The following is an 18,298-nucleotide window of genomic DNA, read 5'->3' on the forward strand; positions in this document are numbered from 1 at the left end:
CAGTGTTTGCTCAGTATCGTCTCTGCGCTCCGCACGTCGACGCTTAGCAGCCGGCGCCTGAGCGCGGGCAGGATAAAGAGCGGAGGAGAGCGAGCGGCTGGAAACGGAGACGGAGGTGTGACGGCGAACATAATCACCGCCTCGGCAGAAGCGTCCTCCAGTTAGCTCGCTTTCCAGATTCAATTACAGGCCCCGCCGTAGCCATGGAGATATAAAATCAAAGTTACAGTACTGCGCAGCCTACCCGGCACGTTACTTCTTCATCGTCAGCCCGGAATCAAATCACGACCCGCAACGTTGTTTACATTAAACCGTACTGCTGTAGCTAAAAAAAAAAAATTAAATTTTTATTTTTTTTAAATGACAATTGATTTACTGAGGATTTCACTGCTCTAAAAAGAAATCAAAACAAAAGCTAAAAAAAACCCCCATAAACACTTATGCGTAGGTATGCAAATTGCGAACACAGACGCACGACCAAGCAAGTACGCCGCACACACGCACGCGCACACACACACACACACACACACACACGTGCACATACGCACACACGCACACACACGCGGTTAATAACTAACATGGATGAATCCAGGCTCAGCAACGTAGCTTCGCGGCTTCACGGGTGACCCTGCGGGCGCTAGCTAGCCGCCGCTCAGGGCAGCCAGCGTTTCGGGCTGCAGCGACCCCGCGCCGTCTCCCTCGCGGCCCCCGGGTCAGGTTTCGGCCCGAGAGCGCGCCCCGCAGCTCCGCGGCCTTTCGGTTTCAGTTTCCCCGGCAGAGAAGGAGCGCGCGACGCGACAGCCGTCAGTAATCCCGCTACCGGTGAGCGACAACAGCGCGAAAAACCTCGATCTAGGAATTAATATCCCGCAGAAGCGAAAGGTAGCGCGGCCGTACTCCCCTCCCCCCCCCACACCCCACCGTGACTGTGCGGCGGGGCTGACTGTCTGTGAACTTGGCGTTATCTCTCTCTCTCTCTCGAGCGCACGCTGGCGAGGGGGAGGGACGCGTAACTCAAGGTGATGGGCTCACATTACTGCGCGCGCCCAGGATACGCATGGGTGACCTGACCGTTTGGCCAAACACCTGCAGCGCCCAACGCCGCGACTGTGCCCAAACGGGTTCGCCTGGTGCGGGCTGAGACACCAGGGCATGACGGGGGGGGGGTTAAACTGAGGTCAAGGTCTATGGAAAACAGAACTGCCTTGACCCACTCAAATACATGGGGGTTGGGGGGGGGGGGGGAGAGAGAGAGAGACAGGAACAGATTGAGAGACAGAGAGAGTATATGAGAGAGAGAGAGAGAGAGAGAGAGAGAGAGAGACAGAGAGAGCTAGAGACAGAGAGAAGTGAGAGAGAGTGTGAGAGACTGAGTGAGTGAGTGTGAGAGAGAAACAGACACAGAGACAGAGACATTTGCCAAATGTATATCTCTTTTTTTGTAGGGTAATCTTGCTCTTTACCAGCACAGCGCTACACGCTGGACGTCCTAACTCGGCTTCCTCAAACAGCTCCCCCCCCCCGTTTGGCTATCAGTCAGAGCAGACTGAGGCAGCCTTTGTGTGCTTCAGTGGAGTACAACGGGACACGTTTCCAGCTTTCAGCATCAATCAATCTCTGACAGGTTATTTAAATATTAATACGCTCAGTTTGGGAAAGCCTCACTGGAATTTATGCACCATAGGGACCAGAACAAAAATTTCCATTAGCTCACTTCACAAAATGTAACTTGTTGAACGAATGCTGGAATGACCAGTTTTTCTTGTTCGAAGAAGAACATGGAATTTGACCAGCCTGAAAAGGACAAGCGTGCTATACGCCATGAGGACAGCACATTCCCAACATTACTGTGAGAAATTAAGTAATGTTAAAACTAAAAAAACATTTTAAAACATACTGATCACAATTAAATTTCCATTTCAAGGCAACAGGGCCAAGATGGTTTTGACTAGCTACCCGCACTGCGAGATAATAAGCGGTTAAAAACAGTATAATCCCTAAGGGTAACACGCACACAAGGTGCAAGACGATCCTGCACAAAGAACACGGCTTTAAAAATATACATACATTTAAAAAAAAAAATATTTCAAGAGCCGTGTGAAAATGACAAAGAAGGGTTCGGCGCACGAGCTGGGGAGGTTGGGGAGCGTGGGGAGCTCAGGAAGGGCTTTTTGATTCAGCTTGGCAGGCGGCTTCACGGTCCAGGCCGAGGCTGGCTGGCAGAGCCTGCGAAGCCGTGCCCTCTAACACAGGGGCATCCGGCAACCGGGAGCACGCGGGGCGCCATTACGGCTCTGTTCTATGGGCGCTCATACAGGGCCGTGCCCTCTAACACAGGGGCATCCGGCAACCGGGAGCACGCGGGGCGCCATTACGGCTCTGTTCTATGGGCGCTCATACAGGGCCGTGCCCTCTAACACAGGGGCATCCGGAAACCGGAGCACGCGGGCGCCATTACGGCCCTGTTCTATGGGCGCTCATACAGGGCCGTGCCTCTAACACAGGGGCATCCGGCAACCGGGAGCACGCGGTGCGCCATTACGGCTCTGTTCTAGGGCATCATACAGGGCCGTGCCCTGTAACACAGGGGCATCCGCAACCGGAGCACGCGGGCGCCATTGCGGCTCTGTTCTATGGGCGCTCATACAGGGCCGTGCCTCTAACAAGGGGCATCCGCAACCGGGAGCAGCGGCGCCATTACGGCTTGTTCTATGGGCGCTCATACAGGGCCGTGCCCTGTAACACAGGGGCATCCGGCAACCGGGAGCACGCGGTGCGCCATTACGGCTCTGTTCTATGGGCGCTCATACAGGGCCGTGCCCTCTAACACAGGGGCATCCGGCAACCGGGAGCACGCGGGGCGCCATTACGGCTCTGTTTTATGGGCGCTCACACAGGCACGCGAGGCCGCGGGGGGGTGGTCTGCTGGCAGCCTTACAGAGCACCATGTCGGGTTTGAGGGGGGTTTGAGGGGGTGGTCCTCACTGTGCAGCTCCACTCTCGAGCTGAAAATGCACGAATGGGGTGCCGGTGGGCTCAGAGGTCCCGAACGCCGCGCTTCGCGGCGACTGACGCACTGGCGAAGGCTCGTGGGCTGTTGTGGGTTCGCGGCCTGGCAAACAGCCTAGCGGCAGTACTTAAGGGTTTTTTTTTTCCTTTTTGAACAGAGTAGGGCCCATAAAGTTTCTGTTAAGGCTAAGGTGTGTGTGTGTGTGTGTGTGTGTGTATGTGTGTGTGTGCGTGTGTGTGTGAGCTCCGCGCTGGAATCATTTCCTGTCATAACCTGCAGTGAAAGCAGAAATGCCTTTCGCCCCTACTGCCAAACCACAAGAGCAGATATAAACAGAACACACGTCCTGGAGACCCACAGTGTGCACACACTGACAAGAGAACAGTTCCCACGGCGGCCAGCTTCTCCACGGCCCTGCTGCAGCCGAGCAGGGCGCGGCCGGGCAGGAGAGGATGACGTGAAAAGCCGCGGCGGCAGGAGCTCGGGAGCGAAGCGAGGTGAGAGCGGCGAGCGCAAACGCAACGCAAACAGACGCGGAGATAAGATTAGGAGCCCGGTCCGGGGGGGGGGACGATAAATTCGGCCGCCGAATTAAAGGCACAGCCGGCCGGACGCGGGAGCCGAGCGGAGAGGCCTCCCCGGGCTTTCCGTTGGTCCGAGGCGCGGTGGGCACAGGCCGGTCCCAAACTGGACTCTTTACCTGAAGCTTTCATGGGGAGGCGGGGAGGGGGGAGAAAGGTTTGCGAGGCAAAATTAGGGAGCTTTGTCCTCAACCTGAATTTGAATGCAAAAGGCTGCCGTGACAGGATGCCATAAGACAGAGAAAAGCATCGGGCTGCTACAATAGCCAGTTTAACGAGCGCCATCACACAGCGACGCGATATAAAGGGAGAGGGAGGGACGATGGAAAGCCCTGCATCCTGCCGCGCTATCGCAGTCCGCTATCGCAGCCGGGTGTGAAAACCGTTTGCCTGAGGAAAGTTTCTCACGCGCCAGACGCTTGGAAATCGGCCGGGGGCGAAAGTGACGCTCACGCCTGACCCTTGAACCTTCGGCGCGGCAAACAAAGAGAGAAAGATTAGCGCTCGGGCCACGTCGGCCCCGCCTGCTGTTCCGAGAAAGGTGCTGAGAAGGAACTCCCAGGTACAGAAGAAACTGGCACCGACGGGGAGGAGGGGGGCGGGGAGGCTTCCTGCCAGCCAGTTGTGAATTAAAGGCCATTAACACATCTGCTTGGCTTCAAAGGGAGGCCGCGTCTCATCGTTTTCCCACAGCGCTAATCCTAGTGGGGGGGGGGGGGGGCTGAAACGGGGAGGAGGAAGAGGACGGATAAAGAGCGAAGACCCGCGCGGCTGCGTCCGGAACGAGGAAGCCGACGGCGACGCGGGAGAAACCGTTAAGTCAGACCCGAAGGAAGGAAGACGGAGGGGAAACAAAGAGCAGAAGACGAATTCATCCGCTCCACGCCCCCCACGCGCCCCTGCTCCACCCGCCCCCCCCGCTCCACCGCCCCCTGCCTCCCCCGCCCCCCCCCGCCTCAAAGAGAGCTCAGAGGAGACACAGGAAGCGGCTCTGAAACGGAATCCGTCCACTTAACCGCCACTCTACCTGTCCGCCTCAGACGCGCAAGGCTTTAATGTACCGGGAGGCACTCTGCAGAGCGAGACAATACTCAAGACGTCTCACACACACACACCAACCACACACACACACACACACACACACTAAAGCTGCACCATCAACTGTGGGATGAGCGCCAACAACCTTCCCGTCTTGACATTTTGCTGTGACCATCTTGGAATGTTTTTTTTTTTTTTTTTTCCCTTACAACAAGCACCGACAGCTCTGAGATGGACAAAGGTGCGCCTTCTCCGGTGGAGAGTCCGCCTCCGGCGAGCCGGACGCGCTCCATAACAAAGCCGGGTGAAGAGAGGAAGCCGACCGTGTTTTTCTTTCCCCCTCGCTCTTTCCGCCTGCCCACACAGTACCAAGAACGAGCGTGGCGGCAAAAAAAAAAACAAAAAAAAAATGTCTGAAATGACATTTCGAGAAGCACCGTGACGCCGAGCGATTTCAGCCGAACCCGGGGTTACAGTATGACACATCTGGAGTTTCTGTATTCTTGGAAAAAAAAGTCACCAGTTCTCTGCCACTCACAATAAGCGGGCAGAAAAAAAGTCTAAATCCTTCAAAAGGCCTTCCGAGTAACACCCAGGGTGCTGACAGGGCAGCCGATGCTAACTGTAGCACGACAGCGCTCGTCCCCCGGGGCTACCTGATACCGCCGAAACCGCGGGGACTACAGGCCACCTTAATCTCTTTTCACACCTTAAATCCACCTCACTAGTGTCCTCTCATACCCTGTGTCTAAAACACAGATTAGGAGAGGCTGGACAGATCTCACTCGCTGATACTGGCCCGCTTCAAAATGCTAGCCTGAGAGATATTCATATTGTTAATAGATATTCATAAGTAGCTACATTTCAGATCCATGTTGCATCAACTCCGTAGAGTCTGCATTAATTTGCTGACCGCCTATTCACCAATGTATCAGGTGCCTTGTAAAACGTGGCAATTTTGTCACAATGAGAAAAATTTGGCCGACATAAGTAAAAAGTTTGCTCTCTTTCTGAATTCTACAGGGGGGGGAAAAACCAGCAGCAAAAAAAAAAAACCCCTTCAAGGTTCCTTCCCTGTGATCAAAGATAGCTTTGATGCTCGCAGAAGGAAAATATTTAAGCTATGCGTTAGGGGTTCCTAGGTTAAGCAAAGGCATTTTAAAAAAAAAAAACCTTTAAAACAAAAAAAATAAATAAAAACTTATACAGCACCTTGTAAAAGCATATTTATTAAATAACGCAAGGGAAAAGTAACAGAAGAGCCACAGATTAGATTACTGAGCAGGTAGGCCTGCACGGCGGGCCTAGTCAAACTATTCCACCTCGCCTTCCGCGCAGACTGCCTACACACGCACAGCTCTTTTCTTTCCAGAGCGGCCACGTGACGCTAGCGCATGTCGCTGCACTTCTGGGTAGCGAGCGAAAGCTTTGAAGTCCCCGGGGTCTCTCAGTCCAATAAAGTTTTGTCTGTCGAGCGACGCGCCAGCAAAGCGGCTGGAATCGCGTGCAGCTGCACAGAGGCGAAACGGCCTGACCTTGGTGCCGAGAGAGAGAGAGAGAGAGAGAGAGAGCAGAAAAAAGGTGGCATAACTCACGCCGCGTCTGGTAGACACAAAGGCCGAGGCAGAGCAGGAAGAGTCCGCGGCAAAACAAATTACCTTGGCAGCAGCCCGACTTATCAGGACCAAACACTCTCCGTGCTGATTTGGGGCTCCGACTTTTTTTTTTTTGTTACAAAAACATCATTAGGGTAACAGGAGCGATCCATCAAGCCAAGGGCAGGGGCCAGATTATAATTATATGCTTAGTCATGATTTTAAAAAAAAATGTTTTCAGCGTGTGTGTGTGTGTTGGGGGACAGAACTGGACGTCACAAACCTGCTGTACGCAACAATAAATCATCCTGTTTTTTTTTTTAAATCTGTTATACTCAGACAATCTTGGGGATCCCAAGTTCATAAGTGAGCAACTGCATTGTTTTTTTTTTCTTTTTATTCTAACCCAAAACAGTCAAATTTTCTTACCATTTCAATGCTCCACTATGTTGAGACACTTGAAGTGCCGAATCTGAAAAGCCTGAAAGACACTCCATTCTGGTGCTACAGCAGTTGCTATGGAAACAGGGTGGCTAGGCCCCACTGATGACACGGTGCTTTAAAAAGCACATTTTGGTCACTATAGCAACCTTTTTCTTTAGGCAATTTAAAAAAATTTATTTGCCCACAAAAGCCATGTTTCTTTTTATCGACTAAAAAAAGGGTTATTTAAATTTCATGTCACTAGAGCTTAGCGCCTATAACTTCCTTCTCATTTTTATTATGAACTATAAAAAAAAGTTTGTTTGATAGCTCTGCATGGTGACTATAAAAATGTGCATTTCCCTGTCCTGGGACACGAACCCAGCCACCTGAATCTGAGAGCACGCGAACGCTGCTGTAGAAAGTGATTACATTTTGGGTCGCTTTACAAAACCTTCTCCAACATCAGCCAAGACCAAGGAAGGGCTCGAGAGGGTGAAATTCCACCCGGGCCATGCGTTTGATTTAATTATTTCTATCCGCTTAAGTCTGTCCGGGACACGGCCCCAGGTTTGCTGCGAGCGCTCCACTCAGACCTGCCACTTGATCCAGGGCCAGAAGCAGCTTTGCAAGCTGGGCCTTGGCTCCTGTCCCTGGGTTTACAAGGTACCAGACTCCCCGGCTGTGTGGCCCAGTGAGACTCAGACGGAGCACCGTTCGATGCGCCCTTCCCCCCACCCCCCACCCCCCACACCCCCCACACCCCACACCCCACACACACACGCTGGGCTGGGCCGAGAGGAGTCTGGCTCAGGGTCTGCAGATGTTGTTAATCGAGTGCTCGTGCTCCCAATTACAAACTGGAACCTGGTGCCACATTAGCTATGGGGCGACATAGCTCAGGAGGTAAGACCGATTGATAAAAGCGCTATATAAATGCAGTCCATTTACCATTACCATTAGCCCACAATACAAAGTCAACCGGCAAAAACCCCCTCAGCAAAACCACAACCAAAAAGATCATTCGGCTGCAAAATGATTGGTTCCCCCAGTGAGCGGCAGACGGCCTGGCGCTTGTAGAATTATGAGTCAAGTGCAGAGGTGTGACACCTGCAAGGATGGAGAGCGATCACGCAGAGATATTTAGCCAAAAAAGATAACCTGCTGCGACCCAGCTTCCGCCACATCGCCATGTCGGCATACAGCGAGAACGCTAACGGATTCTTGCAGACGAGTCGTCAACAGGAACGCTGGCAGGCTTCAACACAGGACCGGTTACCGAAACGACTGTCACAGCAGTCAAAAATGGCACACCGCTCAGGGCACCGTTTAATCTAACAATGACCAACATCGTCCCAGGCGCTGCCATCGAACGGAAGGCTTGCGGCTGCCCTGCTGGCTCATCCTGTTAAGGCGCTATTCTGGTGAGCGGAGTCTGGACCGTGGCCGTGTCGGCTGTGGGAGGAAGGGATCTGTCAGCAGGATGCTCGTGTCTTATCATGCACCAGAAACCCCCCTCTGGTCAAACGGGCTTCCTGCGTAAACTGCACAAGCGACATCTTCCTCCGACCTGATGCTCGAGAACTTAACTGGAGGAGTGGGGGGTGGGGGGTGGGGGGGGGTGTCTGACAAGAGCGTGTGCTTGTCTGCACTCTTCCAATTTGACAGAGCAGGCCACAGTGACGAGCGCAAACAAAAATAGTCAGACATTCAAAATTAGGAAAAAAAAATAGGGGTAAAATTGAAAGAAGACTTGACACTTAGTTCTGGACAAAACACAAGTCAGCTAGATTAGACTGTAGACTTTCACTAGGGAAAAAAAAGGTTACCCAGAGTGTGTCTTTCAGGTAAACTAAAATCAAAAGAGCCACACGTAATACTAAGAAGAGATGCATGTGCCACATCCTAGGTTCACAATGAGCTCATGAAAAGGTGACTATTATTCACGAGAACTTCTGCAGAAGCAATGTGATACCATGTATGCGTTTTTATTTTATACTTTCTGTAGGAAACCTATAATTGCACAGAATGCTTCATCTTTATGTTTAAAGGAAACTGCAGTGACGACCAAGCTCCAGGATACCGCCGCTGAACGTCTACCTGCCTAAGCATTAGATAACAAGATGTTGCCATCGGGAAGGAGCACGGTACGCTCATCCCACACGATACCGTCGGTCCTATTCATTAGCGTGGTCAGACATTTGTGAAGGAGGCTAGGCGGAATGCAACCCCGCCCCAGTCTCAGAACGAAGGGCCTAAAAAAAAAGCACGTTTACGGGCAGGCACAGCTATAGCCGCCCTACTTCTGGATCCGTCCGCAGCACAGATAACCAGGGGAGAGCGCTACGTTTCCGATGGCGCTCTGGGAAAAAATACTAAAAAAAAAAAAAAAGCGAGCGGCGGCGAACGTCGGACGGGGGTCCGTTCCTCCCGGCCCGGGGGGGGTGGGGGGTTTTTTACAATAAATACGCTCGCGGCAAAGCCGGCGGAAATCCCGCCGAATCAACTCTCTCCCGCCGGTTTAAGAGCTTTGCTACCGGGAGACGGGGCGAAACGTAGCGCTTCCGTTCGCGCGCGCCGCCGACAGGCGATTGGTATCCCCTCGGCCCCCGGGCCCCGCAGTATAACGGGGTGAGTGATGACATTGATTGTGTGCCGAACACAGCGGCACTCTTTCAGCGCGGACAGGGCCGCCGCGAGATGGGCCCGGGAATCAATAATCCTCTGCTGGTGTATCCAGCCCCACCGCCATTACTATAAATCAAAATATCAAACACAAAATGTACACAAGAGATGTCCCTTTATTGGTCTGACTTCTGAGATATCGATCCGGAGAGGTTATAGGGTGCTCGCTATTAATTAGTCAGTCTGGTCGTCCTATTTCTTCATTATTTCGGTTTTAAAGAAATCGACAGCGTAGTTGCCCAGCAGCAGTACCCCTTTTCCATTACTATTCATAAAGAGTAGTTTAAACATATTTATTTCGTTAACCTTTATGTTTTTTTTCTTCCTGCTTACCTAGTTAAATAGAATGAACTATATAAAGCTCAATTTTCACACACACACACACACACACCCACACACACACACACACACACACACAATTGTTACGTGTCCCTCGACTGGACCATTTCTATTATCTACCCAGCACACACAGCAATGCTGCTGACAAGCGGAGTCTTCCCGAAGAGCCCAGCTTAAGTAAGGCTCCTCCTCCTGTTAATGCTGTTTTGCAACTTGGCCGGTTTGGTTAAGGTGGCCGAGACGCTGCCGTACCACTCGAAAGGGGAAGTCCGCGTTCACACAACACGTGGATCACAGGCACGTACTGTACAGCCATCATTAAGACAACACATCAGAGCAAATAAGCAAACACCTTAAGTGAACAGGCAGGAGCAAAATGTACCAAACAGAGAACTAGAGTAACGGTGTGGCGTAATCAGGTCAGCTGCGTGGCATGCCGCAGAGGCGAGGCGTCACCTGACCGCCTGTGGACCGCTAGCTGTGTTCCAGTACTGGGAACGCGTTCGCGCATCTGCGGGGCGGACGCTGGACTGCGGCGGCTCCCTCCGCAACAACCGTAAAAAACGGTCAGCCGAGAGGAAGGCGGGCGCCACGGAGCCGCGTCGGCGTCTTCCCCGCTCCTCTCCGGAAGCGGGCGGCGATAATCCCTGACGCGAGTCCTCGTGAGCGAGACCTTTCGGGTCCCGCTCAGCGCTGGCGGCGGGTTCTCAGTTCCCTCCAGCGACCGGAGCGGTTTGATTCAGTTCCGCGTGACGATTTTTTCTTTTTTCCGCTGATCCATGCGCAGTTTCGTTCGGTCGGTCTTTTGTTCGAGAATGACTCAGCGGGACAGACGCGCGGACCGCGGTTTCGTTCACTGTTTCCTTGCGGCGGCAGAGCCTGTGCTGCCAGCCAGATGATGTGCAGCACGGTTACATTTCAAAACCCACTTCTCACTTTGTGACCTCAACTGTGCTCTGTTTAATGCTCAGGCCTGACTCCCTGCACAGGTCTGCACACTGAGACAAGTTTTTAAATCTCTAGGCAATATGTATCTTATCTGACCTGATTTTTCAAAGTATCCTCCATCTTATTTTGATTATATTAAGATTATATTTATTTTATTAAAATTTAATTACGCAATCAAATGGAGAATTCTCTCTCTGAATTTTTATGTTGCATATCATGTCTTTATCATGAGATACATTGGCAACAATAAAACTTTTCAGTCCACTAGATTACATTTATTTAAAATGAAACATTTTTTGACAGTATCAAAAAGGCTGAAGTTGAATATGAATAAATATTTGCACGACACACGGAGCATAAAAACCAAGTAACTCGTTAAATGCAGGTGAAGCGGTTCATTCTGTTTACCCAAAAGATTTGCACAAACAGAAGAAATAGTTTGCAATTAACCCACTGCTAGTGTTGCATAAGCGACTCCAGGGCCTTATGAAGCCCAAGGCCGTGTGAGGTCTTGCTCATAGGAGGTATGTTGTTGTGGGATCCATTTCCTTCGGATACCAAGAGGGTTATCAAAATGCTAAACATGAACAACCCCCCTAGCCTCTGGGTGTTTACCTCTGGCTGTTTACCCAGTGCGGGGGAACACGTAAACCTCGCCTCGCAAAAGATTAGCCAGCAGAAAACGCGACGCGAGCGCGTGTGCGCGTGTCTCACGTGCGCGCAGAATAGAAACGAGCGAGCCTCTCTCCCCGGGCCGTCCGCGCGACCGCCGCGCTGGCACGGCGCGCTCGGCCTCCTTCCAGGCCGTTCCCCCCCGAGCCGGACGGCCGCGCGCGAGACTCGAGCTTGTGCAATAATAAATGCTGACGGCTAAAAGGGTGAATTGCATAACGAACGCGAGGCAGTAAAACAATAAAGGGAAAAGCTGCAGTCGCCGCGGATTAGCACGGGCCTAACTGGACTCCGCAGCGTGGTCGGTCACGCCGCGAAGAGGAACGTCGTCTTCCTGCAGACACGGGAAAGCAGCGAGAAACTATAGCGCGAAAAAAAAAGCGGTAAAAGCATATGCTGTGTCTGTCTCTTTCTCCGTGGACCAAACCAGCAGTTCCTATACTGTGGTCTGTGGGGGGGGGGGGGGTCGAGCTGGGTCACAGAACAACTTAACGCCAACTTGCACCTCACAGGCCAAAATATGTTATTGCAATTTTAAAACACCCTAGAAAATAACCAAACTAGCATGAGCATGAGATCGGCTAAAGAAGAAATAAAAAGGTTAATTTCCTGTAGTAACATTATTTCAAAGGCTCGTCCAAACAACCACTTCCCTTGTTCGACCCGTGGTGCTTAACACAGCACGCATGGTCTGTGGAACTGGTACGCCTTAAGGAACTGAGGATGTCATCACGAATCAAATAAACGTATAGCTTGTTTTTATTCCTGCTACTTCATGGTCTTGTAAACGAAAATCTCCCAATTTCTTTCTTCAGTGATGATAAAATGCATTATGTGGGTAGGACAGTTCTATAAAATAATGGGGACGCTTACGGTTTGTCTTACCCGTGGCCTTTTCAAAATGATTACTTAAATTAAAGAATACAATGAAGAAAACCTACTGCTGTTCGGTTTTGCTGAATTTTCTAATGTTGATAAATTAATTTATCCTACTATATAGTAGCCTTTAGAATTTTTCCCCTCGAGAGATCGGCTATCCCACAATTGTACTGCTGACTTAAGTCCTCTGCAGCCTTTTTCTCACATGCTGAAATACAGACTGCTTCTGAAACAGCTCACACACAGAGCCACCCTAAACTGGATAATTCTTTATCACCCACAACATAAAAATCCAGTCATTTTCAGTTAGGCTGCCATGAGTACAGTCAACTCCTGATAACTGGACTGTTGCGACACTGCACAGTTCACCAGAATAGCCACAAAACTGTAACGAGTATTTTGTGAGATTAGAGGGAAGCCAGCTGCACACTACGCAATGTTATGCAATTATCTGACAGGCATTTGTAGGAAGCTGTCTGCACTTGACAAACCGAATCCAAAACGAAGTTGCCCCCTAGCCCTGGACTCATTTTATCAGAATGCTGCTCCAAACATTGCAGTGTGTCCTTCGGGGAGACCGGAGATGAACTCAAACAGATCTTTAAACCCCCCCCCAAAAATAAAAAACAATCTTGTCAAGCAACTCCAACGCGGGTCCTCCTGAGGACTAAATTCTGCCGTGTCACACAAAAAAAACATTTTAAAGACCATTTGCATTAAAACATGAGGTTAAATGAAGCGCAGTCGAGCTCCGGCGTAAAACGCAACAGCATCCACAAGGCCCGGCAAAGGGACCCGCATTTAAATTTTAAAGCCGCAGGACTGGGCCGGCCTTCACGAGGCCTCAGCCGCACGCTATTTTGTTTCTGGTTTCTTTTTTTTTTTTTTTCTTCTTCTTTTTTTTGTTCGCCACACACTGCAGTGGATTTCTGGACTGGGGCTCATCAGTTGTACGCCTGATGAAACAAACACTGACAGCTTCTTTACATTTGTAAAGGCCCCCAGAGCAGCTGTGCTTATCCCACCATACAGCGATGAATTAGAGTCGAACCCCAGCTGGGCCCGAGCAGGAGACCGCGCCGCACAAAATGGCAATATTACCCATGTTAACTCCGCTCTCATTGTCACATTCGGTTAAACTAAACAACAACAACAACAACAATAATAATAATAATAAATACCGCAGCCGCCATTACCCTCACCTTTCGCTCCAGACACCGCACCGCACAAATAAACCACCACGGCGAATCATTTATTTTGTCGTTAAAGGAAGACGTGCTCTCCGAATTATCCAGCAAGTCGGCGTCAGAAAGAAAAGCCATTAATATCGAACCACGCAGAGAATGTCAAAGTGGCGATTCTTCCTCTCCTTGGCCATTTTTACGTTTGCGTCTATCAATTGGGGGCAACGTAATTACATTTTCTTGTTTTGCTTTTATTAACATTTTTTTCCCTCCACTGATGAATTTTAATAACATCCCTGGTGCATGAGGAAAAACAACTCCCACTCTTGTTCCAGGGGAAATGGTTAAGCCAAGCATGTATAATTGTCTTACGCTAATTAAGGAGAGGTTAAATTAGAAGGGCAAGAGTTCTGGTCTAAGTGGAGGCCCCCGGGACCTCTCCTCCAGGTTGTTTTTGTTGTTTTCCGGGTTTGGTTTTGACCAGATTTCACCCACAGCTGCCAAGTTTCAGCAGATGTGACAGGCCCGGTGATGTTCTGCACGGGCCAGCTCGGAACAAAGACAGCCAAGACACAGCACACTGTCGAAGCAGGAGGGGGATGGAGTGGCACACACATTATATTGCCTGACTAAACAAAGATGATGTATACTTTGCTCTGCGTGATTGTGCAAAATAGCTGCCGTGCATGCAATCCAAATCCATTTCGTTTGTTATCGTTACAAATATGAAATGCACGTTTAATTTGCAATGTTTTACTCTGTTGTGCATATTTAGGTTAATCAATGTAGCACTGTATGTTTAATTCCAACAAATGTAAATGCAAATATGTTGACTAGAAAGCATTCAGAAGTGCAAATCTATTGGATAATTTTCATTTTCCCTTTAAGGAATTCTCCGAACAGTGGCAGACTCTCTGGTCTAATTAATTTTGGAGAGAAAGAGCATTAACATTGTGAAGGGATTTCCTGTAATCAGTGTGGACTACTGCTATTCTGGAGCACAAAATTGCACAGCCCGCACTCTTCACATGTCAAAGAGAGAGACAAATTATTCAGACAAGGAGTTTAGGGAGGTTACGGGGGAAGAAAAGAGAAGGCAGGAGAAAGCCACATTGTGTGCGGTGGGCTCCCCGATTAAAACTTCTACTCTGCGCGGTCCAACGGGCCTACAAAATATGCACCTGGAGTGGGAGACTTTTTCAGGCCTTGCCAAATCCTGTCCCAGAGGTTTCCCGGTGACAGTTTGATTCCCGTGAGGCAGCATTTATGCTTTGCTGTCCAATTAGCGAAGGGAAAACAGTTAAGGCATTGAGTTAAAGGGAGTATTTTATGTTTGCTAAATGAAAATCTGCCATCAACACTCCCTCCCCCACACAAAAAAAAAACACACACACACAAAAGAAATGTAGGCATGACAAATGGAAAGTATCCAACATAAAATCTTTAAAATAATCAGACAAATACTTGATTGCTATTAGAATAATTCTTAAAGACAAAAGTATTGAAATGAATGGCTACATTTCTTTGCTTGTGTTCCGAAGAAACACATAAGGTTGGGAAGTGGGTAGAAATGTTTCAGGTTCAAATCTCAGTTAATGTAATTGTATTATACCAGTGCTTTTTCAGTATCCAGCGGTATAAATTAAAAACATAAGCAAGTGTATGCAAGTAACCCGTCTGTTGCGCAAATGCAAAGCCTATGTGAAGTTCACGCCAGTTCAGGTTCAGTGCCGTCATAAGGAGCCCACTAAAACGATTTCTGTTCACATTTGCATGAGTAATTTGATCCAACTTTCGTCAAACAATTAGGCCTGCTTAAAGCAATTAACAAGTATGCGGAATGCCTTACTACGCACTTACGTTCGCACTATTAAGAATTTACAGAGAACAGTAAAATAACATTCGTTTAAAAAGAAATAAAAAACAGAATTTTTACACTGCGGATTCCATACAAGGCAAGTTTCCATAAAGACCTCACACTCTAAATATGGAAAAGCCCGAGACTGGCATTTACTCATGCTTTTTAAAGGTTTTAAAATTGTACTCAATGGCGCTTAAAACTGAAAAAAATGTAACTGGAATCCGGCATCAAGCTCACAGTCACATTTAACATATTAAAATGCAAGTAGCTTAGTCTAGGCTACGACTTCTGAAAATCAAAACGAACGATATTTGCTACGTTTTACGGCAAAGCTCAGGTAGCCTATGACGCGCTTCCAATGTGAATATAAAAATGCCAACACGCTGTTATGCGTTGTTTATTATTTTGTTAGAGGAAAAAAACAAACATACGTGTGCGTCATAGTGAAACGGAAATCTGGGGGTTCGACTACGATGTAACCTGTTGCTCTTCGGTTCAAATAAGAAAAAATTCTACGGGCTGTCTGTCATCACCCATACACGCCTCTGCTTGCTAATGCTCGAAATTAAAAATGTTTTTAATGGTTCCTCGACTAGCCTATTTAAACATCATGAACACGCGATCACTACACAGTATCTCAAATTGTTGCTAGAGCTAACCCTTTCCGAACAGGGCATCCGCACGTACTGTGATAATTTACAATTCAAATAATATTAATGCAATTAACCGCAGGCATGCTGTACAAAACGAAGCACCGGGAAATGCTGCTCGCGACCAGTAAATCCAACTCAGAAATCACTCATACAAGAGAATGATCAGTAATTTCAAGGTTTGATGCTAAATAAGGTTGCACATAAATGTGCTGAGTGACTCAGTTTCAGTTAAAATCTTTGTTTAGCTAGCACTTCTTAGAATCCACTAGCGTAAAAGCTAACAACGAGAAACATCTACACAATGTTTACTTCAAGAACGTTCGTGGATTTTAGACCCATTACGACAAACTCGTTGCTTTTAATATTTCTTGCAAAGATAAAATGGTTGCTGTTCTTTCACACATGAACCCCTGCAATGCGACTCCAATTACTCCCTTCTTAAAACGATCTCCAATTCTAGATCCTTGCGTTTAATCAAATCTTCTACTTTACATTCATGTGTGCACTGTGGACACGAGCTCTCATAAAACGATTAACCGCAAATCCCCCATCGTTCAAAAACGCGGAGAATATCTGAAATAATCGCTCAAGCAGCCAACCCTGGCTGCTGCAATATCTCCCATCCGTCCACTCAGAGGTCATACACACGGAGACGTACAACACAAGACAAATACCACTCGCACTCTGTATTCAGCGGCAATAATAAACTAGGCTACAAAACACATGTTTGCAAACAAGTCGTTCCGGCTACAAGTGCATGAAAGAAATAAAAATGTAAAACGCATGACCCGTTTTCTCTCTCTTCGCAGCTAGTGATAAAACGAGAGATCAAACACCCCTTTCTCCATACATCACGGTAGTGTCCGATTTCTGCAAACGTGCAAGTGCTCGGTCGAACCAAAATAACAAGTTGGGATCAGTCGTGATGTTCATATAATCAGGAAAACGTGTTCGTATCGATGACAATGACTATAGTGTTTTTTCTTCTTTTTTTACGAAGAGGTTTTGCATCGGGAAATGGAACCCGGAAAAAGCCAGAGGCGATATGGCTGTCTGCACGGCTTTAAATAGGATCGCTATGAAGAGCAAACAAAGCCATTCAGATTACAAATTACTCAGGAAATTCGGTTTATTTGACGCAAATAATGTGTTTGATCAAAAAAGTCAACACTTACATCTTATATCGCGGTATCTAAAATGAGTCTTTGAGACTCATTCGTAGGAATATCGGTAGCTTGCCAAGTGATCAAATAAATTTGATTTGACGTTGAAGGGGAGCCCAGACAGCACGAGTATCGTTTAAAATGAGTTCCAATTTAGCAGAGCAATCAATTCAATACATGATCTAAAAGGAATTTTCAATATTTACAAGACAGAAAATGTGCAAACTGCCTTCGCAAGCTTTAGCTACATTATGCATGAGCGGCCCGTGATGAAAGTTTTATGCATTTTCATGAAAACAAACCAAACGGACGTACAAACTTGTTTAAGGTAATTTTTCTTGGGATTATAACGCATAGAAATACAAATCCACTTACGTATTTCTTTTGGATGATATTCCTCTTGGGTCTTTCTTTGCTCATTCTGCAATCCAAAACTGTATTTGTTAAAGAGAGAATCGCCACATGAATTTTTCTTCCTTTCTGTTTTCTTGGAGCACACCAAACACGATTTAAATCCCCGGTTTATAGTTAAGCGTGCGTTCTTCCCGTCCTGTATTTCCTTCACGGAGAACCGCCTTGATTTGTTGGTAAATCCCAAATCAAAGATCCACGATGAATAGAAAAAAACAAAACAAAAAATCACTTCGGCGTAACATACTCGAAATAATTCACAATACCTTCCATTAGCAAAACAGCGTGTCATTCACGCTCCCGATTTATAAAAAATGGACGAGTATTCTCAAAAGAGTGTTTACGTACTGTAGCTAGTGAGTTACATCTTGTTCGGGAAGGGGATTCAAATGTAGCTAGCTATCTAACGAAATAAATAAAAGGTTTGCAGTCACGTTCTGGCTGGAGCAAGCAGACGGCGAGAACTCTCCAGCACCACTGATAATCCGCACTATAGGCAAGCTTCTTTCTTCCACGGCATCCGCCTATCACAACCAAGACCAAGCACAGCGGTAACTTTAAAAGGACTGCTCTCTTAGGGACCGAGTACAAATACAAAACCAGTTTCTCCACCGGGAGCACAAACTCGCCGACTTGAAGACTGTAAAAACTAACAAGGCCTTACTGTCGGTTTGTCATTTGGAGTCCCGTACGCTTTATACAATAGTAAATATTTTATCCTAATGAGTGTGCGAGATTCTAAAACGTGTAAAATAACAGTAGGCCTAGGTAAAGCAAATGTCACAACTGTACCGAGCGCCCGCTTTATTCCTCTTGCTCGCATATAGATAGCTTGACATTATTTCCTGGGGGAAAC

The 18,298-nt window shown here is 48.1% G+C and overlaps 1 protein-coding gene across 2 annotated transcripts in view; it reads right to left on the reverse strand.

Moving 5' to 3' along the window:
* Nucleotides 1-17,969, reverse strand: part of jarid2b (jumonji and AT-rich interaction domain containing 2b) — a 135,864-nt gene extending 117,895 nt beyond the window's left edge. For both annotated transcript variants that reach the window (XM_064348186.1, XM_064348185.1), the window contains exon 1: nucleotides 17,407-17,969. In XM_064348186.1, coding sequence (XP_064204256.1) covers nucleotides 17,407-17,451 — 45 coding nt within the window. In that variant the 5' untranslated portion in view covers nucleotides 17,452-17,969. The remainder of the gene's footprint in view (nucleotides 1-17,406) is intronic.
* Between the last annotated feature and the right edge of the window lie 329 nt (nucleotides 17,970-18,298).

The sequence above is a fragment of the Anguilla rostrata genome, chromosome 8 (assembly GCF_018555375.3).
Source record: "Anguilla rostrata isolate EN2019 chromosome 8, ASM1855537v3, whole genome shotgun sequence".
NCBI lineage: Eukaryota > Metazoa > Chordata > Actinopteri > Anguilliformes > Anguillidae > Anguilla > Anguilla rostrata.